Here is a 26,205-nt window from a genome sequence, read left to right as displayed (position 1 = left end):
CGGCCGTTGGGGGCGCCGCCGTCGCCGTGGCAACGCGGGCCGGGCAGGGCCGGGCCGTCGTCCCGCCCAGCCCCGCCGCTGCCCGCCCCCGGCCCCGGCGGCCGGGTGCCGCTGAGGGGCTCGTCTCGGTGCGGGTCCACGCGGTGAGCCTGCGGGCGGAGCGGGGCGGCGGGGTGGCAGGGAGGGACAGCCGGTGCGGGAGAGCGGCGGGGGACGCGGGGAGGCAGAAGCTTGTCCCCGTGGTTATTCGGGGACCCTGAGGTGCCGCACCACACCGAGATGAACGGACGTGCGCCCGTGTATATACACTGTATATGTGTGTATGTGTGCATATGGATATACTTATATTTGTGTATGTACATCCGTGAACGCACCTCTGGTTCTCAGAGCTCCTGGGGAGCCGTTTGGTTTTGACAGCTCGGTTCTCATCTGGGAATGGAAGTTAACGTAAAACGGGGTCGTACCTTCGCACCGGGCACACCCCTGTGAAGATTAAAACGTGCCCTCGTTGCAGCTGCAGTTTCTCATCCGTGGGTTATTTAGCTCTTCCTCCAAACAGGAGGCACTGACTGATTCTTTGGGGTTGTAGGCATGAAGTCTGCTAGAAAGAGTGTGCAAGGAAAAGGGTAGTTTAAACGTGGGGTTTTTCTTCTGTGTGATGGTTATTTAATGAAGGGGATTACTGCTGTTGCGCAAATGGATAATTCTAATATGTTGCTAATAACAGGTCTTCTTATCAGATGTAAGAAAAAAAAATGTGGGTTTCACTCATTGTCTTTTCGGTATCAGATGTTTCTGTTGTGTGTAATGCCAAGGTCTATGAGATCAGTCCCTGTTACATGATCTGATAAAACAGAAAAGGCCAAAATACAAAATGAGAGAACTCCCAATGATAGCTCTTAATCCGGCACCCTTTGGAGATTATCAGTAATAAAGCCAAGGGCCTACTGAGTCCCTTCTGAGACAGAGTCCTGCAGACTTGGGCTGATGCGCGCGTGTAAGACTGGATTTAGGAGTCTCATGTGAATGTATTTTTTTCTTCCCTCAGGTTACATGTCCTGGTGTGTTTCTGCCTGAGGAATATGACATTTTTCTCAGTGTGTGCATCTTGGGTCAACACTAAGAGGCAGAGTGCCTTCCTTCTGTTTTTCCTCTCTTGTTTCATGAGAAGATATGCTTTGAAAAGGTGACTTTCACTTGTTAGATGCCTTGGGCTAGAAGGTCTAATGTCTCAAGCCTTGCACAAGCTGTAATTCATGCATAATCTTATTTTTCTTTACGACTGAAAGGTTAGTCTTGTTTCACATGTGTTTCAACATAATAAGATGTAGTATGAGGACCATTCCTGGAATGGAATAGATTTTAACATTTCTGTAAGATTTTATGGTCTGGAGCTTTGAGAGCAGTGGTTATGAGAGGTCATCTCTCACATGGACAGTTCTTACCTATTCTCAGTAATGGCAACAGTGTACATGAGGGTAATTGAATTTATTCTGTTTCAGATATGATTGGTCTGGAAGCAATGTGAGACCTCAGTTCTAATATGGCTATCATCTATTTAAGATTTTTGTCATTACAGCAGTCATGTGATATAAATGAAGATCCAAATAAAGGATAGACAAATGGTTTTGCTGCCATTTTACATGCCACACTAACACCTGGAACTAGTGAGAACAGGAGTCTTCAGTGAGTTTTTCCTGTACTCTGCTGTGTGCTCATTTGTTATGGTTCTGGTGAATGGTATTTTGTGTTTGCAAATTGTTTTTAAAAGAATGGTGTAAGACAGAATGGCGGTGTCTATTGACAAGTGAAACCATGCTGAAGCCATTGCAAAACAGGAATAGATGAAGTTTAGAGGAACAGTATCATTCTTATCTATTTCTTTCAGACTCTCCTCTGTTTTTTTTCCAAGCCACTCTCTTTACCTGCCTGTTTCTCTACAATTCTTTGCATCTGGCCCACAAGAGGCCTTTCCTTGAGGGACATGATTGCTTTCCCTTTCCCCCTGTGGTTATTATTGACACAAGTGAAAAGCTACATAGTTCATACATCTGAAGGCTATCAAGTATAATTTTCGTTAAGGCCTTCACCCTGCCTCAAGGCGAACACAGCCCTGAACACACGACTCTGCAGTCTCTTTCCAATAAAAGCCCATAGCCATGTTCTGACCAGAAGTGGGTAGTATAACCCACTTGTACAGAAGAGTAACTTCTCGTACATTTACCTAGTCATAAGAGGGATCATCAAATTAATTATCATAAGTAGATATTGTTAGATAAGTTCATCTTTTGTCTTACCTCACAGTAATGTGTTTTTGTGCCTGTGACCTTCATTAGTAGATGTTAACTAGCACGAAGCAACACGTTTTCTTAGGGAAAACATGACTTTGCACAGCCTTCTCAAAAAAGACTATTGCTAAAATATTGTCTGAAAACACTGATATCATTTGAAGAAGAATGTTGGCACATCCAAAAGAAACAAAAACCAGCAAATACTGATAAAATAAGTGGAATGCAGCTGAGGGCAGCTTCTTTGCATAGGTAGAATATCCAGCATGAATGCCCAAATAAAATCAGTGGTAAAGTTCCCATTTACTTCAAAGGGGTCAGAATTTCACTCCAAGGCATGAGAAGACATAATTCAGTGTAGTAAAATAGACAAGAGCTAAATACAGGCAAATATATTTGAATTTGTTTCTTGAAAGACATTTCATAGATGATATCTTAATTCATTTTATTTTTATAAGATTTTCGGACAATCTTTACACGATACGTAGAAACTTACAGGAAAACCTCCTCACACCTTCTCATTTGTCTATAATCCCTGTGGAAGATTACCTGTGCTTTAAGGTGCTTGCAGTTAGGGCTTTTAATTTTTTCTTTTGGGATGTATCCTATAGGATTGGCCAGGAATTCAAGTGTTTTCCAAACATAAATTTCCTCATTGTACTTGTGGTTCTGCTGGTGTGCAGGTCATAGAATTGCACTTAGGGTACTGTAAACATGATAATTTTTCCTACAAGGTACAGATTGTTTTGAAGTTGATGCAGACATGGATGAATACCCAATTGCAGCTTTAAAGCATTTTTTCCAGAATATTGCATAACTTTAAAGATGTAAATGACATCTTAAAGCACACAAACGTAGATATATAGTATTAGTTAAGTTTGATTTTGCTTAATGGCAGCTTGACAAAGAACAGGGGAATTATTCTGAATAGGTATTAAATTGTTCCTGTGAATGCTAGATTGTTAAATTAGTTGGTGTTATAATGAATTTGTTTACTTCTTACTGTTTTCCTGAAGGTGTTTGAAAGTGCCATAGACCCTGCTGCAGTAACTGAAATGCTTGAAAGTAAGTAAGATTTTTAAAATGCTTGAATAGTTGAGTAACTAAAAATGATGCAGTAGGTCCATGTATTCACATAGTCTGTCTGTCTGCTTGTCTCACTGTCTCTCTAAAGTACATGATCTGGTACACAATATGATACCCACACAGTATGATACACAGCAGCAGCTTTTATAGCATAACATTCACTGTGGGCAGCTTAGTGTCTCATTTCAGGAAGTCAAAACCCTTGCTGTAGTTTCTAAGCCAGGTGCTTGACAGTGTACCTTATAGCTTGCCTCCTGTCATGGGACCTTATGAAAGTATCTTCTGTCTCTGGCTGTGCTACCTATACAGAGCAGTGCTGACCTTCTCCATTCACTCAGAACACAGTTAATGGTGTTCCGAAGGACTAGGGACAAGTCTGGTATAGGGCATGAGAAGACTTTGTTATGGTAACCCAGGATAGTCCGTCTCCCCCATCTGGGTATGTAGAGTCCCAAGCACATCTTACCTTATTGTCATGGTAACCTAGGATAGTTTGCTTCTTCCCATCTGAGTCTGTAGAGTCCCAAGCACATCTTAACTTGTTACGGTAACCTGGGGTAGTTCACTTCTTCCCACCTGAATATGCAGAGTCCCAAGCACATTTTATCTCGTGATGGTAACCCAGGATAGTTAGCTTCCCCCATCATCTGCACACACCTTTGTACAGGCACCAGTGTGATGGCCAGCTGCAGATCTCGGAATTTGGACAACAGCACCTGCATTACATCAGTGAGTTTGCAAGTGAGCAAAACAGGACATTGCATATGTATGATATGTTAATCAGTGCAAGTTTATTATCCACCCCTGCGGTGCTTTCCTTTGAGCTTCACTCCGAAGCAGGATTCCACTGCATCAGGTCCCACTTTGATTAGCGTCAGTGAACCGGGGCTCCCACCGTGGTAACACCACGCTTTCATTAAACCCAAAGTTTTCACTTGCTGACTGTTGTGCCTTGTCCCTGAGGGATCTGCACCTTTTTGCTGGTAATATGCAGATACTTACACCCTCAGTTAGTGGGACATAGATCTCATGCTGTGTTGGTTGGATGGCCAAATTACATGATGTTTGTTTACTGCATGCTGGCTCTCTGGAGGGAATACATTTCAAAAGTCATGGTGACTGTCTTTCAACACCATTTATGATGACACATTTACTGAACAAACATTGGAATGTTGTAATCTCATATCAACCTTTTTTATTTTATTCTTGCAGGCAGCTGATTAGAATACTTAGTTGTTTGCCCAGTGAGGTGACTCCTGGTCATACTGAAAGCACTGAGAAATCAGCTGGACCAAGATTTAGCACGCTGTGTATAAACATGTGCATTATACATACTTTGTAAAACAAGCATTATACATCATCTGTATACAATCTCTGTGACAGCTTTGGACATTCTCTACACTGTAACTAGGTAGTCTGCCTTCAAGCCTTGTGTTCATCTCCATCCCCAAAATATTTCGGGGCACTTGTGACAGTTGGAAAGTTAATGACAGCATCAAACTTCAGTGCTGCTCTGCTAAGCCAAATCTTTCAAAACTAATAAAAACATAATGGTTTCCCTCCTTTTTGCCCTCTTCATTTCATGTTCGGAAGACAAAGTAATCAGCTACAGCATAGTCAGAGCACTGGAGGTAAAGTGAATAAGCCGTTTACTGGAGAAGCAGTTATTCTCTCAGTCAAGCAGGCAAAAAAAAATCTGATGTTGCTGCGTTCTTTCTTGTATACAAATACAGAACCAAATGGTTTGGCCTTGCTGTTTTTCTGTGGTTTTGTTTGCTGTGGCCCTTAAGAATGTGAACTGAAAAGTCCCTTACACAGAGGAGGACAGCATATTAAAAAGGACCTGCTGTCTTAAACATTTCCAGCATCAAATAATTCTAAATCATGCAGAGTGTATTGTTCCTGTACCACCCTTCGCAGGCCCATTAATGTCCCAGCCACCACCTATTACTGACAGCGTCTTTATGCATGAGAAGGGCAGCATTCTGTCCAGGATATTAATGATTTACTGAGTTTTCATTGCACAGCTGTTAATGAAAATTCCATGTAAAACCTTGACAGCTATTTTTCTGTGTGTGTTTTTCCGTTTTTCTGTAGGGGATGATCTTGCATTTTATGAAGACAATACGTGAGACTTTCTGTTCCCAGAGCGCAAGCTGACTCCTGCATAATCCTGGTGTGGACAGAGAATTACTGATGAGAACTTCTCCTCATTTCCCAGTAAGTTGCCTGAAACTGGTACTTACCATACGTGTCTGAAGAAGGAAGGAATTCAGCCACTTAGTAGCAACTTTGTGAGGACTGGAGTTTGACTATCTCTGTGGTCCTCTTGAGCAGAGGGGGATGCTCATGTACTCTTTTGAATACGGAATTGCCTCAGAGAACATACTGGGTATGTGCTAGCCTAACAATTAAATCTTTTAGTCACAGACAGGAAGAATAATCTCTCCACATAGGCAGGTTAGAAGCCCTAATAGCAAAATTTTGTGTTCAGTTATGTACCTCCATCCACAGTTTATGTGAAAGGGACAAGCGATTAAAAGATTTTCACATTTCTTTGTACCAGTTGCCTTTCAGGACGCCAGGTTTCTCTCTCTTTTCTTTCTCTCATGTACAGGCCTTGTTTTTTCACTCTGCCTGCTCTCACTCATCTCTTAGGGGTCTTTCGTTTTCATATCTTTGTAAAGCTTTCCAGTGCCCGTTCTTGCTAGGGTTCATTGTTCCCTGAAGTAGCAATAGCTGCCTAAAATGATTACATTTTCATCCCTCTCACTGCATTGTGGATTGGATTATTCAAAAGAAGCAATAAAACTGACTTGAATTTTATTAATCTGAGTCTATTGCAGCTTAGAATAGCTTTGAACAGAGAGGAGCATCCTTCCTGCAGACTCAATTTTGCATTGATTTATTCAGAAAGTTCTTGTAATTACCCCACAAACTAGGAATGCCATTATTTTACATGGAAAGCTGGGTTTTTGTGTATAAATTGCAGGTATAGAAAATACTAGGCTTAAAAAAACCTAACTGTTAGAAAGTTCTGCTTAATACAAGAATACTTTCTGTACATTTAGAACAGAAATTTAGAAATATATGCTCTGGTTAACCAAATGTTACATTGTATGATTCTTTAACTTGGACCTCACGAACCAGCTGAAGGCAAAGAAGGTGATGACATATTGGTAAAGGAATAGGTGATTTGGAGGTGCCCTCAGACTAGCTCAGATCCAGCCAGAGAAATTGCAGCATCAGCTCATTTCCTTGTCTGGATCCAGGCCAGTCAGATGCTGCCCTCAAATTCACACCATTTTGGAAAGTGTCCTTTGGGCCACCCTGATCCACCAGGAAGACCAGTGTGCAAATGGAGCTGCTAATCGAACCATAAAGAGCTGTATATCTTCTCTGTAGTTCAAACGATTCTTCTCACCTTTCTTCACAATATTGGCTTTATGAGGAAATGCTCTGGGGCAGTGCTAGTGCCTCAAGCATGTGTTTTGATCTTGTTGGCATTGTGCATCACGTTTCCATTCTTGCATGGTTTATACCTATTAAGAGAGCAGACTAAAATCAAATTACTGCTTTTCATAGCAAAATTGCTTTACAACTGGTCTTTGCTGGTGAGTTTGCCACAAGTCTTTCTTTACCTGCAGTGCCTCTTTTAGTCACTTTTGATTCTGCAGTTGCAATGAAGGACTTGAAGTGTTCTGATTATAAGGGGAATGTATATGCAGTGATTATGTTTTTAATCCTTTCCCCTTAACTGTTATTTTTAAGGGAATAGCACCAAAAATAGAGTTCTCCACAAGAACAACCATTACAGAGCTTCCACTTCAGTACAGAAGAAAGAATTATGTAAGTATTTATGGTAAATATGCAGAGCTGGTTGCAGTTTTAGAACCTTTGACTGAGTCTATTTGAGTCTAGCTTTACTGTTGCCTTTGTATCTAGATACCTTAGGCAGCAACAGTAGGTACAATTTAAGGCCATGTTAGGTGGCCTAGATTTTGTTGTAACAACAGCAAATCTGACTGACTGAACCAAAGCCATCCATTTCTCACTTTGTTATCTGCTATCCCAGATGCTCTCATGTCCTGATTATGAAGCAATTTGTTCCAGGGAAAGCCCACAAAACCAAATAATCCTTGCATTGCTTTCTATTGAAGGTAAGATTTGAGCAGATAATGGTCTCTTGATTTGATGGCATTTCACTGCCTCCTGTCTTTTGCTGACAGTGGTTTATGTCTAGCTTTTAACAATGTTTATTTTTGCATGCTTTTGCTTAGTGAATTCCTATTTCCCCTGTTTATCATTGTATCCTCTGATCCAGACTGAATTGCAACCAGTTAGTTAGTCCTTCTCTGAGAAAGTGCTACCACTGCCTTCTGTGCTTTGTTTAGTGGCTATATATCTAATAGGTTATCTATTAGATAATAGCCTGTGGAGGCAAAATTCTGCCCTCCCTGCTGGAACAAAATGTTCACAGCAGATAAAGTACTGTTGCACTGCTGCTGAGTTTGGCCCCCTTTTCAGTGCTGCTGAATCTGGCACCCAGAAATTGTCTCTTGACCAGAGATACTTTCAAGGTTTACTTGAATAAGCTCCCACAGAAGTCAGGATTTCAAGATTTTAACCAAAGTTCTGAATTTTCTAAGCTCACAAGTGCTTTTCTGAAGTACTTCATCCTTCTCTGAGCTCTGTGACAGCCAGGGAACAATCGTTCAGGATTGAACCCTAGATGAGAGGTTATACAACTGAGATAATGTGGAAGGAGAAGGCATACATGAGCCCATGTTGACTTCTTTCTGGTTTTGACTTTGCCACACTCCAACACAGAATCACAGATTCTTCCATTTTGTACATCCAAATTCTGCTGTCACGTGGTCAGTTCCTACTGGAATAATTTCTGCTTAGAGCTTAGTCGTCTTTGCAGGGAGTGGCAAATGGCTTGTACCTGTTTTTACTTAGGTAGTTGTACAACAGTGAATTTCTCTGCCAGGGCCAAAACAGAACAAGGAATCAAAGATCTGCATCTGCTTCACCAAAATGAAGGCACCGATCACTAACACAGTGCAAGACATCAGCGAAAAGGGATAAAAGCTACAGAAGGCTTACAAGGTCCTTAAAATCACAAGCTCCTTCTCTAAACACTAGAGACCACTTCTGTGAACTCTTCAGAGAATATCAGCAGCAGTCATCAAGACTGAGCCTGGTGTCTGCTGAGTGCACATCAGAAAATGAGAACAGGCCACCATTTGTAGTCAGACATGTAAGTCTTAAAATTGCTGTACGGTATTAAGAAGGTGAATTTTTGTTAGTATTAATTTCAACATTTTTGTCTATCCTGTCTTGAACTGCTAGATCAGCAGAAGATTTAAGAAATTTAGCAAGAAATTTGAAAATATAAACAGAAATGGTTTTTTGTTCAATAGGTAACTGGCCTGTCAAACTCACTGACAGGTGTTGGAAATCAGGTCAGTCAATTAACAACATTAAGGAAAGGAAAAGATATTACAAACAAAGAATTCAAAGACATGTTTAGATACTATAAAAATATAGTACGTTTTAACTCTCCCCTATTGTTTTGGACGTAAACCAATCTGTTCATTTCTGTACTTGGTAAGGAATCCCTGAGCAGAAAAAAATTCTTATTTTTGAGATAGTCCTTCTGCTTCCTTCTGAAATCTCTGGGACTGGTTGTACTTACTGACAGGCCTGTAAACTGAGGAACCTGATGATATGGCAGTGATTGTCAGTCCTCATGGTTCTACTTAGATCCATCAAAGTCTTTTGTTAGTCACTGAAGTTAGTGGAAAGTGTTTCTGGGGTTTCATCAATAAACTTTTGTGTTTAGCTAGTAGGGTGTTCCATCTGAATGCTTCAAAGCACTAACAATTACTAGGACAGTGTTCTTCTGACTATTTGCCTGGTTTAGAGAGAGGGAAACAGTGTTTCTCTGGTGATCCAGTACCTCCAGGCTAAAGTGATAGCTGTCTTGAGTAACTTAGGTTTGCCTAGGTCCTGCTCGTGTATTCCACAGTCCTATTCCAGTGTGCATATGTGTTGCCAGCCCTGTATTTTAACAGTCGTATATTTTAAGTGTTTCCACAAATATGTTAATCTATGACAGGTTACATTCTTTAAATCCAGCTTTGCATGAGAATAATGAAACCATTCAGCTTGAGATGGACCTCTGGAGGTCACCTAGTCCAAACCCCACTTAAAGCATGTCCAGTTGGATTAAGCTGCTTAAGGCCTTGTGCAGCTAAGTTTTGAATATTTCCAAGGACAGAGGTTTCATAGCCTCTCTGGGCTGACCACCCTCATGGTAAAAAAAGTTGTCCTTGTATCTGGAGCTTACGCCATTTGTTCTTGTCCTTCCACTAGGTATCTCTGAAAAGAGCCTGGCTCAGTCTTCTCAGCATCCTTGCATTAGATAGTCATAGACAACAATATACAGTCTCAGAGTCACAGAATTATTTTGGTTGGAAGACAGCTCATGAAACCATCTAATCTAACCCCTTTGCTCAGGCAGGGTCAGCTAGAACATGTTGCCCAGGACCATGTCCATTTGAGTGTTGAATAGCTCCGTGGATGGAGATTTCTCAACCTCCCTGGGCAACATGTTTGACCAGCCTCACAGTAGAACAGTGTTCTCTTGTGTTCAGATGGAATTTCATGTTTTTTAATTTGTGCTCATTGCCTCTTGTCTTGCCTCTGGGCACCACTGTGAAAAGCCTGGCTCTGTACTCATCATTCCCACCCATCAGATATTTATACACATGAATAAGATCCCCCCTGAGCCTTCTCTTTTCCAGGCTGAACTGTCCCAGCTCTCTCAGCCTTTCCTCATATGAAAGACACTCTGGTCCCCTAATCATCTTTGTGGCCCTTTGCTGGACTTGGTCCAGTAAGTCCATCTCTTTCTTGTACTGGGGAACCCAGAACTGTACACAGTACTCCAGCTATGGCTTTACCAGTGCTGAGTAGAGAGGAAAGATCACCTCCCTCCACATGCTTGCAATGCCCTTCCTAATGCAGCCCGGGAGGCTGCCTTTGCCACAAGGTCACATTGATAGCTCATGGTCAACTTGTTGTTCACCAGGACCCTGAGGTCCTCCTCTGCAGAGCTGATCTCCAGCCAGTCAGTCCACAGCATATACTGGTGCCTGGGGCTATTCCTCCCCAGATGCAGGACTTTGCATTCATCCTTGTTAACCTTCATGAGATTTCTCTCGGACATCCTTTTGTCTGTCTGACTCCCTCTGAATGGCAGTACAACCATCTTATGGATCAGCTACTCCTCCCGGTTTCGTACTGTCTGTGTACTCACTGAGCGTGCACTCGGTTATTGGTGAAGATGTTAAACAGTATTGGCCCCAGTACTGACCCCTGGGATACACCACTAATGACTTGCCTCTAAGCCAGTGATTATAGCCCTCTGGGCCTGGCTGTTCAGGCTATTTTACTCCACCTCACTGTGCGCTTATCTAACCTGTACTTTGTCAGCTTTTCTGCAAGTATGCTGTGGGAGACAGTGTCAAAAGCCCTAGTAAAGTCAAGGTAAACAACATCCACTGGTGTCCCGTCATCCAGCAAGCCACTCACCTCATTGTAGACAGTTATCGGGTTGGTTAAGCATGGCTTTCTCTTCGTAAATCCATGCTGACTGTTCCTGACTACTGTCTTGTGCTTCACATGTTTGGCTCCATTATCTTCCCACGGATTGTGGTGAAGCTGGCCAGCCTGTAGTTGCCTGAATCTTTCTTCTTGCCCTTCTTGAAAATAGGAGTGACATTTGCTTTCCTCCAGTCTGTGGGAACCTCTCTCAGTTGCCATAACCTTTCAAAGATAATCAAGAGTGAACTTGCAATGACATCATGCAGCTCCCTCAGCACTTGTGGGCACAACCTCTTATGCCCTATGAACTTATATATGTCCAGTTTGTGTAAGTTCTCTCTAATCTGATCTTCCTTCCATGGAACGTAGGTCTTGTTCCAGACTTTCCGTCTGGTTTCTGGGGCTTGGAATTCCTCAAGGACAGGAAAGGCCAGAGGCCTCAGCTTTCCTGATGTTATTGCTGCAAGATCAGACAGTAACTATATTCCTCCTGGGTCACCTGTTCAGGCTTCCGCTCCTTATACACTTCTTTTTTACGTCTGAGTTCACTTAGGAGCTCCTTACTCACTCGTGCCAGTCTCCTGCTGCCTTTGGTTTCCTACATGTTTGTATGGAGATTTCTTGATCTTGGGGGAGGTGATCCTTGAATATCAGCCAGCTCTCATGGAACCCTCTTCTTTCTCATTCAGTTTTCCTTTCTGCCCCTTCTTCTTCATCCCAGGGAGCACCTGGTGCTGACTCCATGGAAGAAAATGTAGTTTGGGTTATGTGTCCTGGTTTCCTGCATGCGTTCCACATCATAGATAATATAGCCCTGCCCTGCCTCTAGATATTTGATCACGGGCATCAAACATCAATGCTGGTTTACGTTACACATCTGTTCACAGCACAGTCCACACTTCCAGACTTTAAATTTGTGATGTTTTTCTACATAGGCTTTACACTTTCCACAGAAATCTTAACCAAACAATCAATTTGTTTTTCACCAGCCAGGGTCTTGTGTCTCAGCAAACATTTCCCAGACAGGCACAGCAGCTTCCAGCTGGGGCACCTTATCTGTGCCCAAGTGAACTGCACAGTCATGAGACAAGCAGAGCCAGCAATAGTATTTAAAGTTATGGCCATGATTATACAATGCATGACAAAGCTCACAGAAGTTTCTTAACCCAAATACCTTCCTAACATCCTTACCGCCATAATAATGTTAATTGTGTAAAAGAAAGAAACAGACCTTGCAGTATTGAAGACCATCATTTGGCTTAAAAGTCCCCCAACGCTTTTTCCTCTGGGACAGGAGGATGATGAGTATGTTCACATGTTCCATTCTCAGACAAGGAGGTGCCACTCAACGTGACCTTCCTGTGCAGACCCCACCTGGGTTTGTCGTGTAGCTCTTTTGCTCTGCTTAACAATTCTGCATCGGTTAGATCCCTCACAGCTGTAACCTCTGTGTAAGACTCCCTGCCCTCTGGCATATCAAACGCTCCTCCCAGCTTGGTAGTATCTGTCAGCGTCCTGGGGGTGCACTTTGCCCTATTGCCTAGGTCATTTGCAAAGATGGTGAACATTATTTGCTTTATATTGATCCCTGAGATATGCCTCTAGGCGACTGGCCACTAGTTGGACTTTGAACCGTGGATAACAACTCTTTGATCCTGGTGATCTAACCAACTTCCCATGCACCTTACAGTCCTTACAGTCTGCTTCCACTACCTGTATCTCACCAATTTGGCTGTAAGGATATTACACACTGCGTCAAAGGCTTGCTAAATGACATCCACTGACAGCTTTCCCATCATCCATTGACAAATTTTATCCACCCGAGGATACCGAGGGAGCTGGCAGAGGAGCTTGCCAAGCCACTTTCCGTCATTCTTCAGCAGTCCTGGTCAACCGGGGAGGTCCCAGGTGACTGGAAGTAAGCAAATGTGACACTCATGTAGAAGAAGGGTCGGAAGGAGGATGCGAGGAACTACAGGCCTGTCAGCCTGACCTCGGTGCCAGGGAAGGTCATGGAGCAGTTCACCTTGAGTGCCATTACGTGGCACAAGCAGGACAATCCGGGGATCAGGCTCAGCCAGCATGGGTTTATGAAAGAGAGGTCCTGCTTCACTAACCTGGTCTCCTTCTATGACAAGGTGACCCACTTAGTGGATGAGGGGAAGGCTGTGGATGTTGTCTACCTGGACCTTTGACACCATCTCCCAAGCATGCTCCTGGAGAAGCTGGCTTCTCATGGCTTGGATAAGTGCACTCTACGCTAGGTTAAAAACTGGCTGGAGGGCCGAGCCCAGAGAGTGGCGGTGAATGGAGTCAAATCCAGTTGGCGGTCGGTCACAAGTGGTGTTCCCCAGGGCTCAGTACTGGGGCCGGTCCTGTTTAATATCTTTATAGATGATCTGGATGAGGGGATCAAGTGCACCCTCAGTAAGTTTGCAGACAACATCAAGTTGGGTGGAAACGTTGATCTGCTGGAGGGTAGGAAGACCCTGCAGAGGGATCTGGGTAGGCTGGATCCATGGGCCGAGGCCAACTGTATGAGATTCAACAAGGCTCAGTGCTGGGTCCTGCACTTTGGTCACAATAACCCCATGCAATGCTACAGGCTTGGGGAAGAGTGGCTGGAGAGCTGCCTGACAGAAAAGGACGAGGGAGTGTTGGCTGACAGCTGCCTGAACATGAGCCAGCAGTGTGCCCAGGTGGCCAAGAGAGCCAATGGCATCCTGGCCTGTATCAGAAACAGTGTGGCCAGCAGGACCAGGGAAGTGATCGTCCCCCTGTACTCGGCACTGGTGAGGCCGCACCTCAAGTACAGTGTTCAGTTTTGGGCCCCTCACTACAAGAAGGACATTGAGGTGCTGGAGCGTGTCCAGAGGAGGGCAACGAAGCTGGTGAAGGGTCTAGAGCACAAGTCTCAGGAGGAGCGGCTGAGGAAGCTGGGATTGTTTAGCCTGGAGAAGAGGAGGCTGAGGGGAGACCTTATTGTTCTCTACAAGTACCTGCAAGGAGCTTGTAGTGAGGTGGGGGTCGGTCTCTTCTCCCTAGTAACAAGGGACAGAATGTGAGGAAATGGCCTCAAGCTGCACCAGGGGAAGGTTAGTTTGGCTATTAGTAAAAATTTCTTCGCTGAAAGGGTTGTCAAGCACTGGAACAGGCTGCCCAGGGAAGTGGTTAAGTCTCCATCCCTGGAGGTATTTAAAAGAAGGGTAGACGTGGTGCTTAGGGACATGTTTTAGTGGTGGACTTGGCAGCGCTAAGTTTACAGTTGGACTCGATGATCTTAAGGGTCTTTTCCAAACTTAACGATTCTATGATTCTATGATAAATACCATCATAAAAATTTACTGGGTTAATCGAGCACAGTTTGTTCTCGGTAGGTCCATGTTTACGGTTCCCAAATGTCTTCTAGTTCTTTGTCTGTCTGGACAAGTTTTCCAGGAGGATTTGGTCCATAAACTTGCCAGGGACTTGCCTTGACTGCTCTGTAATTCTCTCTATCCTCCTTCTTGCCTTTCTTGAAGACAGGTGTGACATTTGCTTTCTCCTGTCAGGACTCTCCACCAAGTTGCCGGGACCTTTCAAAGAAAATGGGAACCACCACGCAAATGGTATCAGCCGGCTCCCTGAGTATCCCGGGATGCATTTCAACCAGACCCGCTGTACTTCTTTACATCAAGTGTGCCCAAGTGATGCCTAACTGTGTCTTCCTCTACTGTGGGTACTGCTTCACGCCCCTGGGCCCTGCTAAAAGGGTCAGGGGCCTGCGAGGGGATTTCCCAGTGAAAACCGAGACAGAGATTGCAGTAAGTACCGCAGCCTTTTCTGTGTGCTTTGTCGTGGTTCTCTGCCCATGAAGCTGCAGGGTCATATTTACCTTAGCCTTAATTTTCCTAGTAATGCACTGACAGAATCCCTTCAAGCTGCCCTTCTCTTCTCTTTTCTACTGTCATTCTTGCAGGCTCAGGCAACATCTTTGTTTTCCTGCCTGGTGGCCCGTCACTGCTTACACACATCGCAGTACCCTCTCTGTGTACCTAGTCTTCACGGTTAGAGGTTCCCTATCCTCCCAGCTGGCCAGGGCAGGTTTCTTCTCCACTGCTTCTTACGTAACGTACGTTAATGACGGTTCCCATTCTGAATTAACTGGTGATGCAGCGTTCCGTGACCTCATTGAAACATCCGCGCAATATTTAGTAACAGAAACAGACTCCTAATCTTGCCGGCCTGAGTCTTTGCCATCTTACTGCCAAACATGTTAAACCTCCAGCCCGTATCTGGCATTGGGGAACACTACCAGTCCTTTGAGGGGATTTCTATTTTAGTGTGGAAAGCAGAGAAAGTGTAGCGATCCGCCGTCGGGACTACTGGTCTAGCACTAAGGGGCTGTCTATTGACGTAATCAGTGCTTGGAAGAGGGAAAGACGAGTCTTTTTCCTACTTGGGAGCAGGGATCAAGTCAACAGGAACTGGGAGCCGAGGACGTGTTTCTCTGAGGCAGAAAGAACCTGCCTCTCACAGTAACAACTCTGATTGCTTCTTCCATAGCAGCATTTCTTACCTTTGAAAAGAAGACATCTTGCTTTAGAATGATTTTCACTGCAGAGAGTTGAGGGCCGGTGCAGGCAACGGAGAGCAGAGAAGTTGCTCTCGCTTCCACTTTGTATTCCTAGAACTTGTGTATGTTTCTTGCTGGACATTTTGTCCTGAAACTTTACGTTGTGTGGGAAGTCTCTAGTTATGAAATTAAATCTAAAAAGCAGAGCAAACCGTGTTTTTAGAGGAGGTGATTTTACAAAGAATGCTGGCGTTATGCCGTGCACATAATACCGTTGCACTTCTGAGGAGGAAAAAGAAGGAAGAAGAAAGGGAGGAGGAATGAGTTTATTATTGTCTGTGAAGGGCAGAGATGCTTTACATTAGACCGAGTTTTTGTACGTTAAGAAGTGCATCTTCCTACTCCTTCTTCATTTTTAGGCGGACAGTTCTAAATCATTCAGAGAAGTAACCTCGCCGTTGCCTTACCATAAGGTGAAGGAAAGCGTGAGATCAGCAAGGGATTCTCTTAAATTCCATGTGAAACGAGGTACTTCTCTAATCTGCTGCTAGTAACAATAGAACAGGGCTAATACCGCTGTTGATATTACTACCTATCTCAAACAACTTTTTTTAGAACGATGTGCAGGCTTGTGCTGCTTTTCAGTTCAGATGAACTGTTCACAACAGAAGCCACTGTTTGGGATGGACAGGTAGGAATACCTGGCTAGAAGGGGCAGAACGTGCACACGGAGGTGGGAGTTCCAGCAAGTGACTTCCCCCATGTTAAGCAGCATACGCCTGTGAAGAAAACTGATCTTGAAATCATTTCAGGATAAGGGGATCCCGATGTCTTTCTTCTTCACTGACTGAGGCTGTATGTGTTACTCCCAGTTGTTTGTCGCTTCAGTGAGGACCTCGAAAGGTCCTCATCCAAAGTCCGTTCACGTGAATAGAAATCCTTACGGGGGGGGGCGGGCAGCCGAGTCCCTGCGTCAGTATGACGCTGTACCAATTTTCATGTGTCATCCGTTCTGCTCCTTGTCATATGCAAACTGTTCATAATCCGATCAGCGTATTGGGAAGTGACAAAGAAGTCGTAGAGTCCAGGAAGGTCTGTGCAGTTCTGTTCTGAGAAATAGCTTGGTACAAACCGGTCCTTCTCCTTCATGCGTATTGCTTTGGAGGACCCAGAAATTTAAGAGGTGTTACGCAATGGAGGCAATTTCACAGTAGTAGTTTCTCCAGATGGAAAGACTGTAACACAAGTACATAACGTAATTGAGATTACAAAGAGCATTTCCTGCAAGAAACGTTTTGTGTTACAACTTTTTTACGTTAGGGCTAATGCGTTGAAAGTACCCATGTAAGATCAATTGCCAATAAGAGTCACTGAAACACTTTTTTTTCTTCTTTTAGCGTCATCTTTTGATAACTGTGAAGCGTCAAACACCTCAGTTCAGGTAATTAAAAGAAACAAGTGGAAAATTGTGTCCCTTCTGTAACTACGTATTCTAACGGAACAGTTCCACGAGGAGGGCTGATGGTTCAGAAGACAGGAATGGGTAATTGTAGCTGTCTGTCATGGAGACAACGTGAGGGACGTGATAGTTTGGCACAGGGAAGATGAAAGCCCCACAGAAGTAAGCAAAGGTATTAAAAAAAAAAAAAAATCACCCCAAATCCTTAATTTTGCAAAAAAATAGCGATAGACTATACTGAAGTTTCCCTGCGCAACTTTACTACTTTACAGACCACGTTTTAATAAAACCTGTGTAGAACAGTCTAGCTTCTAAGTGGCCTACAACTAGGCCAAAAAGGAGAAGACCAAGCGGCTCTTTGCCAATGCCTGCATTTCATTTGGAGGTGTGGTAAGTAAAAACATACTCGTGTCAGCACTAGTCTAACTTGCTTGACTATTAGCAGCAGCAAAACCACTGTAACGTGATCTTGAAAGGGAGTTTCTTGTGCAAATATAACGTTCGGTCTAGGCTGCCTTGTACAGTTGCTAAAGAAAGCCACTGCTAGCACACTAAAAGACCCAAACTGACTTGAGACCAGGTCAGCGTTTTGTCACACGCTGCATTGCTACACCGGACTACACGGCAGCCGTGCTCAAGAAGTTGTAGCTGTGTCAAATGTGCAAAAGGCTTTCACAGAAAAGCGGTATCTGGAACACATCATGATGGCAATAAGAGAGAGGGGTGCTTCGCTCTCAGTCATGAATTCAAACCTAGCTTAGATTAGCAGTAGCAGAAAGTAATTTGGATTGACAAGAAAAGGCTCTAGAGCCATTGCTCTGCATCGGCAGGTACGGCCATGTGCTGAAAGGGTTCGTGTCCTGAGCATCTCTGTCGAGTACTGCCCAACCAAAATACTAAACTTGTAGCGGAAAAGAATGTTTGCTCTTCATGTGTATTAGCCTTGGTCATTCTCTGCCTGTCGTGCACTGGCTACCCTCTAGGTCCAGTCAGACTCCAGCCTTTGTAGCAAGGGACTGGCAGAGCCGCATACAATGGTATTTCATCTGTTTTTAATGCCTGTTCCTTATAATTGAACTGGCATCTGCATAGCATCAGAAAGAACATGGAACGGGCAACAGTGAAGTAGCAGTCACCTAAGGTAATTACAGCCAGTAAAAGGTTTGACATCTAGTCTGAGCTAAACATCCCAGCTCGTTCCATAGGTGGTGGAAAGATGGTGATTTGGTCTTTCATAAAATCACCATCTATAGGCAACTGGGGTGTATCATACACTAGCAGTTCTTACCCACTTCACCCGAGTCACGATGAGGGGTAAATGGCAGGTGCTGAACTGGAAGGGACAGAACACGGTTGCAAAAGTCGGCAATGTTACTATATCTGTCTGCCTATTAAGCAAGGCCTGCCACAGTGAAAAGCTCTCTCTCGAATGATGCCTCAGGTAGCCAAACACAATGGATGTATTCCCTTCCGTTGTTTTCACAATCATGGTCCTTATCTGGAGAGGAACTGAGATTCAGTTGCCCTCCTCTCTAGCACGCAGCCGCCTCTGTCCTTCTGTTTGAAGTGGATGACCCTCCCCTTCAATTTGTGTAGGAAGAACCCCACGCGCTCTGTTCATGCCTGCTCGTTTAGGTCAGAAATTTTTTGTGGGATGAGCGTACGGCGTTAAGATTAGTTTCCGGGGAGCGCGAGCAACCGTTGTCGGTGTTTGGAGGGCGTTCCCTAGCTTTGGGTTGGAGAACATGCAGCATCTATCCCGTGCCCCCTTCAGGCCCAGCTCTCAAGCCAGACGGAGTCACCCTGAGCAGCGAAATGCTAGACATGATTGGCTGTCAGCTTTGGGGAGGAAAAGTAGGTAGACTTCCACTTCTACACAGAGTCGCTTCCTTCTCACGTACGTAGGGCAACTCTGTTTTGCTCTTTCCTTGCAGGACCTTTGGAGACCAGTGTGCCGTGGTATGCTGTGGAATGGAAGTTACACCAATTTCTCTGAGCAACGGTTCAGGTTAGGTATCCATCCGCTACCAATGTTACTGAACGAGAGAGAGCTTTTCACTGTGGCAGGCCTTGCTTAATAGGCAGACAGATATAGTAACATTGCCGACTTCTGCAACCGTATTCTGTCCCTTCCAGTTCAGCACCTGCCATCTACCCTCATCGTGACTCGGGTGCAGTGGGTCTGATCTAAAATCACTCGCTCCCCAAGAGAAGAAAACGGCAACTGCGCGGACACTTCAACCTCCAGGCAGGCCACATAACCAAGGCCCAAATGTAAGCTGACCCTGGAGAATACAGTTGGAAAAAGTGCTGCAGGAGCTGCACCCCTCTAAATCCCTTGCCTTGCCTTGCTGCTGGGATTTGCACAAGGGAGAGTTTTACTGTGCCTTCATTATTCTGAAGCAGGACCCGATTGTGCTAGGCTCTGAGGAACAAAGTTTTGCCCTGCGTGTGTACTGTCTTTAAGGGACCGTTTTGTTTCCCTTTATGCACTAAGCATACTGGGGATGCGTATTGCCTTCTGCACCCCTCGTGCATCTGGGTACAAACACGCACATAGGCATATCAGGACAGAGTATTTTTTCTATCAAGTAAGGCTATTTTTTTATCACTACTCTTCGAGACCTCAGTCCAGCACTGAAACCCGGGTAATCTCAACTTCGCTATGGTGAAATAACAAGACGACTCATGGGACTAATCACAAGAGGTGCTTTGCTGGAAGAGTCCCTTGGTCAGGACAGATTTCTTGCTGACCGTGCTGTACCTGGCTGGGACCTGATTTCCACGTCCTATGTAGACTCTGTTGGACATGAGGGCTGATCAGGAATTTGGGAAAACGATGGCTTGACTCCACTGGGCTGGGCTGCCTTTTGCGACTTAGGGAAATTTCTCTCATGCGTGGAGGAGCCCCAAGAACGCAATGTTACTGTTCAGCCTTTTCATACCAATTTTACAGACATTGAGAACAGTGTTCCATTAATCCGTAACTTGCAAGAGCAAACGCAGAGGTGTAGTAAGAATTTGGTGCTTCGGTTTGGTTTGGTTTGGTTTGGTTTGGTTTGGTATGGTTAAGTGAAGAGGCCTTCTTTTGTAAATGTGATGCCTTTTATTGAACAATATGAGCACTCCTGCCACATGTGAGTATTTTGCCTGGGTGGATTTTATCTGGGAACCCGCTTTCTCGTGTCTTTGAGGAAATGAATTACTCAGCCATTTCACAGCTGGATTTTGAACCACGGAATCATGGAACGGTTGAGGTTGGAAGGGGCCTCTGGAGGTCACCTGGTCCAACCCCCCTGTTTTTTCCTTAGGTCTTGATGCTTACTTTTTGCTTGGGCTTTCTGATGCTTTGATTAAACCACATGGTATTTCTGTGAGCTGGTTAAGAGAGGCATTATGTCCACCTTAAAAATAAATCACTGAACCAGAGGGAAACGCTTTATCTTCACCCCAGCCGTATTACTAAGGGAATGGCAGAACAGGCACGAAATGCGTTGAGGGATTCAGGTGCTAAGCACAGGAGCTTGATACCGTTTGGGATGCCCTGCGTTATCCCGTGTGGGCTGCTGCCGCCGCCTCAGAAGAACGTGAGCCTCCTGTCGGTCTTCCCTCATATCTCCCTGGTTTGCATGGGAGTTTGGGTGCGCTTTCATATCTAAAAAGCTAGAAAGGCTGCCTGTATTTAGTCCCCGGAATCTTAACCTCCCAGCGGGAAGGTGCTGCAATTCAGTCTTACCCTGTGTCTTCATTTCTTTCCCGTTTTTACCTTGGTACTGGTTCCCATGGCAGTGAAAGTCTTACACGGCATGTGTGCCCACGCTGCATGGAGATGATGGCAGTAACATTGACTTTGCTTTGAGATGATGATACCTGGCAGACTTGTCTGTCTTGTGTCCTTTCAAAGCTGCAGGCCCTGCAGTTTGCTCAGGAGGGCAGGGCTGGTGGGGTGGAGGCGCTGCGTTTGCCCCATGGAACCTTTGCCTGGGGCAGGGGCAGCCAGCAGGAGAAGAGAGGAGGGGAGGAGAAAAGAGTGTTGAAGGAGAAAGAGAGGAAACAAAGGCAGAGGTGTGGGGGAAGAGACTTCACGGAATATGCGGACAATCAGAGAGGACTGGAGGAAAGGATGAGGTGGGAAAGCACAGCTATACAGGGAAGAGCTCACTGAATGCAGTGGAAGACAGAACAAGTCTGGAGGGCAGCAACGGAACGGGAGCTGGGGATGAAGGAGAGGGCGCAAGAGCTCCACGGGGAGTATGAAACCTGAAGCAAATGGCAGGAAGAAATAAGTAGCCCGAAGGGGAAAAGGGACAAAAGAAGAATTATTTGTGGGCGTCCCTATTCAAGGATTTGATACGAGGGGACGAAGGGGTCATCGTGATTTTATACGACGGTTTGAAAGGATGTGACGAATGAGGCATTAGAAAAAACGTACCTAAAGGGATGAAACGATGTCGCTCCAGAGGGGAACTGAGGTGTCACTGTTGGCTCTCTTTCGGTAGGTTAAATTCTAGTTTGGATCTCAGCTGGGAGAAAATCTACGAGCAGGTGCGGAATCTCCTCACCTCTGCCCAGGCCAAGCAGCGGCTTGCTTCTGTGACTATGAACGTTACAGGTCAAGGGCCACCGGTGCTGACCTGACAGTGTCTCCTGGTTATCTGCCCTTTCCGGCCTGTCAGGATTTTTGCCCATTTAGCTACCGTTCTGCCCTTGGTCCATACAGATGCCTGTTTAGTTGTTGGTGGCCAGTTATCTGCCTGACAAGGTTGGCCAATCCAGGAATGCTCTGTTGCTGCGGAGTGCCATGGAACAGAGGCTAGAAGGGCTGTCCTGGATTTCCACTTGTGAATGAGCACAGCAGTGGTGTCTGTAGCATCAGAAGAAAACATATGCATTTAATTAGCACTTGGGACCTCAGAAACAAAGGACTAAACAGCCGTGTCCATAGGAGCCCACTGTCATTGACAAGCGAACTGGGGAATCACTGTATTTGTTCTCTTTTTCCGGCTACAGTCACAATAGTTGGTCCGACAGGACGTTGCCTTTCCCTGCAGTCCGCGTGTCTCTCTTCCCTCTGTCTTCCAAAAAGGCTACTGCAACCCTGCTGTTCCACATTGGCATACAGAAGGCTATTGCGCTCTGTCCCTGGTTTTTGTTTCAATGACAAATCCAAGCCTGAAGTATTTATTTCACAGTCAAGGGAAGGGCTATAAATCCCAATCGTTGATGCTCCCTCCCTCCCTCTTCTATATAGGCTATGAGTGGGAATTGCCCGCCACAGATGGCAGAAGTGACAGAATTCAGGCTCTTACTCCGTTAACTTTTTGGGCTGTAAAACAGCCTACACAAGAAGACTGTAATGATTAATAACCTTGTAGGAGTCAGATGGTAAAAGATCTTGTATGCGTCAGGCTTTCAGGATAAGGCCCTTTATTTCACTGAGGTAATTTCCCGTTGTTTAGCTAATTGGTTGCACCTGATTGTGGTTTGGAGTTACACAAACATCGCAAGTCTCGGTTAGCCTGGCACCAGCATGAAGGAACCACCCTAGAGGAAAGAAAGGCAACGTATGAACAAGGATGAATGAATCAGTGTTGCTAGCCTGGTGCAAGATGCAGAAATCAAATTAACAATTTGGATTGCTTTCTAGTTCTACAGACTACGTTAGTTAACGCATCTAGCAGTTGCTGTAAAGAGGCTCGTGGCTCACGGCGCCCTAATTAGTTACAAGTCAAAAGTGTTTACAGGGATAGGGTCAGGTGCTTCAACTGGGGCAATTTGCTCCACCAAACCCCAAGCCCTTGCATGATATTTCCCACTAAGTTTATCTGTCTTTATCAGGTATTTCCACTGATTTTTTCTGTAGCATGATTGCCCGCTGTTTGTTTCAGCACCTGAAATAGCATTTGCTAATCTGTTTATCCTTACAATACAGCAGTGGGAAAATTCAATATCCAGTCATGAAGTTGTTTAGCAAGACTTTGAGAAGGAGAGGAGGTGGAAAACTGCCCAGCCGATACTTCAGGCACAGCATCATGAAAGCGTTTTCTGTAATACACAGTGCTTACTGTCATAGATACTTCGCTTCCACTCTCAACTGGAAGGCCTCGGTTTTCCCCGAGCAACGTTGTATGCCAACCCTCTTAAGAATGTAAGAGTTTATTTTCACTCTCAAGTATGAAACAGAGGCAGAAGAGAAATAAAACCTATGAACCTGCTGCTGGAAAGTGCTACACATAAAAGACAGCCAGCAGAAGCAATGGTTTATCCGTTCGTGAGCGTGATAGCAGGCGCTGCTGTCCCGTCTTCCTACCGTATTTGACCTCAAACACTGAAGTACAAAATTCTTGATGAAATCAGTGGGTTTTTTCTCACCAGCATTCATGGTTTCTAATGAGGAAGTCCATTTTCTGCAGTCGACCTAAGCAGACTGATAGTCTGTGTAGTTATGTCTACTTAGGTGGAGTTTATGCAGGAATGACTTTGAAATTGAGAACTGGCCCTGCAGCATATGAGAAACATATGGGAATGGGTTCCTCGGTTGTCTTCTGTCCTCTGACTCTCAGCAGCCCTTTGGAATGTTGATTGCTCCTTCCCTAAGTACGTAAAACACTTCTCTGACGATAAAAAGTTTGTAATCCCAAAGAATTCCGTTATACTCAGTGTAGCCGGTCTATCAGATAGTCAGAGACTGTTTTTGTCGCCACCTTTAGGTGGCGACAGAGGTCCAGTGAATTTCTTCAGGCATTTCTTGTGGCCCTGTCTTGCTAAAGGAAGGTTTACTAATGAAGCATCCAACTCTCGAGAAGTCTACGAGGGACAGAGGACAGTGTCTGTTGCCCTGGACTGGTTCAACTCTTTTGGAAACAACTGAAAGGCTTACTTTGGCCTAGATACTTTTATCAGTTCTCTTGAAGACAAGCAATGAATTAACTTGAGGTGTTTTTGCCAGGGAGCTTCTAAGAATGAAGCCGATGATGTCCTTGAAAGAAGGCCTGTCTCTCTGAGGCCTTCTTTGAGTCGTCCCTGTACGACGACTCAAAGGAGTAACGTGGTTGTTATCAGAGAGGTAAGCAGCCTGAGCCTTAGCCTTTTGACCTCCTGAATTTATTCCAGATCCAGAAAGATTATAAGTGAGCTACAGCATCAGCAAGAGAAACTGTAGTGAAAACAGTCTAAGCAATCCTATTTCCTCATTCTGGAAATGCAGGTGATTGTGGCTGCCGTCTCTTTTGTCTTTTTAGCTATCCAGTCACTTAAACTCTAAACTCGGCGCTCTAAAAAGGACGTATGGAAACCACCCGTTTCTCTCTCTAGCAGTTTTGTGTTTGTGCGTGAAAACAGTTTTAAAGGTCTGCCAATAACTGCTTTTCCACAAAATTCACAGGGTGGGTGTCTCCCTCATTTGTGCATCTTTGTCAGCATGAAAGATAGATTCTGCATTGGGAATTTTGTGTGGCATTTCTGATTAGACTTTCAAAGAGGGCAGGTGCTATTAAACTTCAATGCATCGTAATGGAATTGGAGCACCTAGCTCTCTTGAACTTTCTGAGAAGTTCCGCTCTTTTTCAGCTCTGTCATACCAACAGAGCGAGTAAAACTGGCAAAATACAGTGAAAGCCACAGCTGTCCATTCTGGTGGCAATACAACTGAAAAGCCTATGATTAAGACTTGATGATGGGTAAGAGGCCGTATTTGCAGTGTCCCCTTTCATTCCAGGGTCACATTTCCGCACATTTTTTCTTTGCTTGAGTCCCAGTTCTGAGGCACTATAGTTGCACGCAGCCATCAACCCAAACGGCAGATGCTCTCGTCCTTCAACTCAGTGAAAGTCCCGTGAAGCAGTCTGTGTAAATTAAGTGCAGTTAACAATTGCAGAATCCGTGTGCGTATTCTGATTTTGCATTAGCGCACTTCATTAAGATTTTAAAGGCCAAACACAGTGACTAAACACATCTTTCCCGAATGCCAGCAGATTCATACTAAGGGGTTTGCATCAGTTTTTTTCTTAACCATGCTTGATTTTAATCTTCTTGTTGATATTCATCTGTTGTGAGTAAAAAAAATGACCAAATTCTGCCCCTGGGCAGTGGTCTTACCGTTCGGTGATTTGTCTGCGTATAACTGAAAGCAGTCCCGAGCATTTCCTTCCACAGTCACTTAGACAGTGTCCTGAATAGCGTGTCGATATGTGTAGCATATGGCCAGTTCTTCACATGGCTTCTCTTGGAAAAAAAGCATTTGGACTGTCCCCTCAGCCTCAGGACCCTTTCTGCATGACCAGGTTGAGATGGCTGACACAGAGTAATACAGAGTATGAAGAACCAGCAGGCCACATCCTGGAGTCTTCCCTTATGCAAGACTGACTGACATCAAATTCAGTGGGACTTTCATTTTACTGGGGACACGGGATCAGTTCCTTTATCTCTGTGACACGGGCTCTAGTACTAAACTCTCAAACAGCACGTCAAAATGGTCTATGCTTGAGTCTGAAACCTTTTATGAAACGCCTGTTTCTGAAAGCTTATTCTCAAGCCCAGTTGTCTCACAGGTCGTTGTTTAGAAGTGTTTTGGATAAAGCGTTCTTGCAGATACTCTGGTTCTTGGGCAGTAAAGTTATTCTTGCTTCTGCAGGTGGAACAGCTCGGTGACTGCTGGACTCTGACCTGAAGAACATGATGAGACTGATGCCTCTATTCCAGCTGATCGGGGTCTTCTTTTTGTATTATACTGTGTCATATCTCTTACTCAAAGATAAAATCTTTAAATCTCAAAATTTAAATTTGAATTTAAATCTTGTCTCTCTGAGATGTCTTTTTTTGTCTTGTCTGTATTTTCTCTAGGCTACACACTTGAAATTACCACTAAAATTTTACAGCACTGGAACTGGTTATCTGAAAGAGTTGCACGTTCATAAAAAGAGTAAAGACTCTTTGCCTGCTTAATAACTATGTCATATATTCTTCCTCCTTCTTGAAGAAAACTTGTTGAAATGGATCTTTAATAGATGTACTTGGAACATCACTTTTAATAAAATGCTTTGAGTAATTGAGCAATATACAGTATTTTATTTTAAATAATTTAATGTAATCTTGTAATTTTTCAAATTAACATTAAATTTTCTGGGGAAGCACAATTATGCTTTTATGTAAGAATGATTTTTCAGAGCAACAGACGCTTGCAAAAAAACCCCCAAAACCCAAAC

The 26,205-nt window shown here is 44.4% G+C and overlaps 1 protein-coding gene across 3 annotated transcripts; it reads left to right on the top strand.

Annotated features, from left to right (window-relative positions):
• The first annotated feature begins 29 nt into the window (after positions 1-29).
• Positions 30-26,024, top strand: LOC148050598 (uncharacterized). Of its 3 annotated transcripts, XM_087741401.1 has the most exons (11): positions 30-143; positions 1,049-1,186; positions 1,580-1,686; positions 3,305-3,353; positions 5,472-5,594; positions 7,146-7,223; positions 14,540-14,791; positions 15,963-16,071; positions 16,941-16,984; positions 18,937-19,010; positions 19,139-20,583. In XM_087741401.1, the coding sequence occupies exons 5-11, from the start codon at positions 5,571-5,573 to the stop codon at positions 19,191-19,193; spliced, it is 636 nt and encodes a 211-aa protein (XP_087597527.1). In that variant the 5' UTR covers positions 30-143; positions 1,049-1,186; positions 1,580-1,686; positions 3,305-3,353; positions 5,472-5,570; the 3' UTR covers positions 19,194-20,583. The 3 variants fall into 3 exon arrangements, 2 of the variants coding, with proteins under 2 accessions (XP_087597527.1, XP_087597528.1); XM_087741402.1 differs by lacking the exons at positions 18,937-19,010; positions 19,139-20,583 and adding an exon at positions 25,635-26,024 and having other exon boundaries at positions 33-143; XR_015700929.1 differs by lacking the exons at positions 15,963-16,071; positions 16,941-16,984; positions 18,937-19,010; positions 19,139-20,583 and adding exons at positions 7,450-7,534; positions 8,368-8,637; positions 14,947-15,079 and having other exon boundaries at positions 35-143.
• Positions 26,025-26,205: the final 181 nt, after the last annotated feature.

This window comes from Nipponia nippon, unplaced genomic scaffold, assembly GCF_047370975.1.
Source record: "Nipponia nippon isolate SJK-2023a ecotype South Korea unplaced genomic scaffold, ASM4737097v1 scaffold_8, whole genome shotgun sequence".
Taxonomy (NCBI): Eukaryota; Metazoa; Chordata; class Aves; order Pelecaniformes; family Threskiornithidae; genus Nipponia; species Nipponia nippon.
This window is presented reverse-complemented; position numbering and strand designations above follow the sequence as displayed.

What these genes read in the sequence shown, in the direction of transcription:
- LOC148050598 (XM_087741401.1), top strand. Translation starts at nt 5,571, where the DNA reads ATGAGAACTTCTCCTCATTTCCCA. An exon ending in GAACTTCTCCTCATTTCCCA is followed by an intron (nt 5,595 to 7,145) that starts GTAAGTTGCCTG and finishes GTTATTTTTAAG; the next exon opens with GGAATAGCACCAAAAATAGA. An exon ending in AAACCGAGACAGAGATTGCA is followed by an intron (nt 14,792 to 15,962) that starts GTAAGTACCGCA and finishes CTTCATTTTTAG; the next exon opens with GCGGACAGTTCTAAATCATT.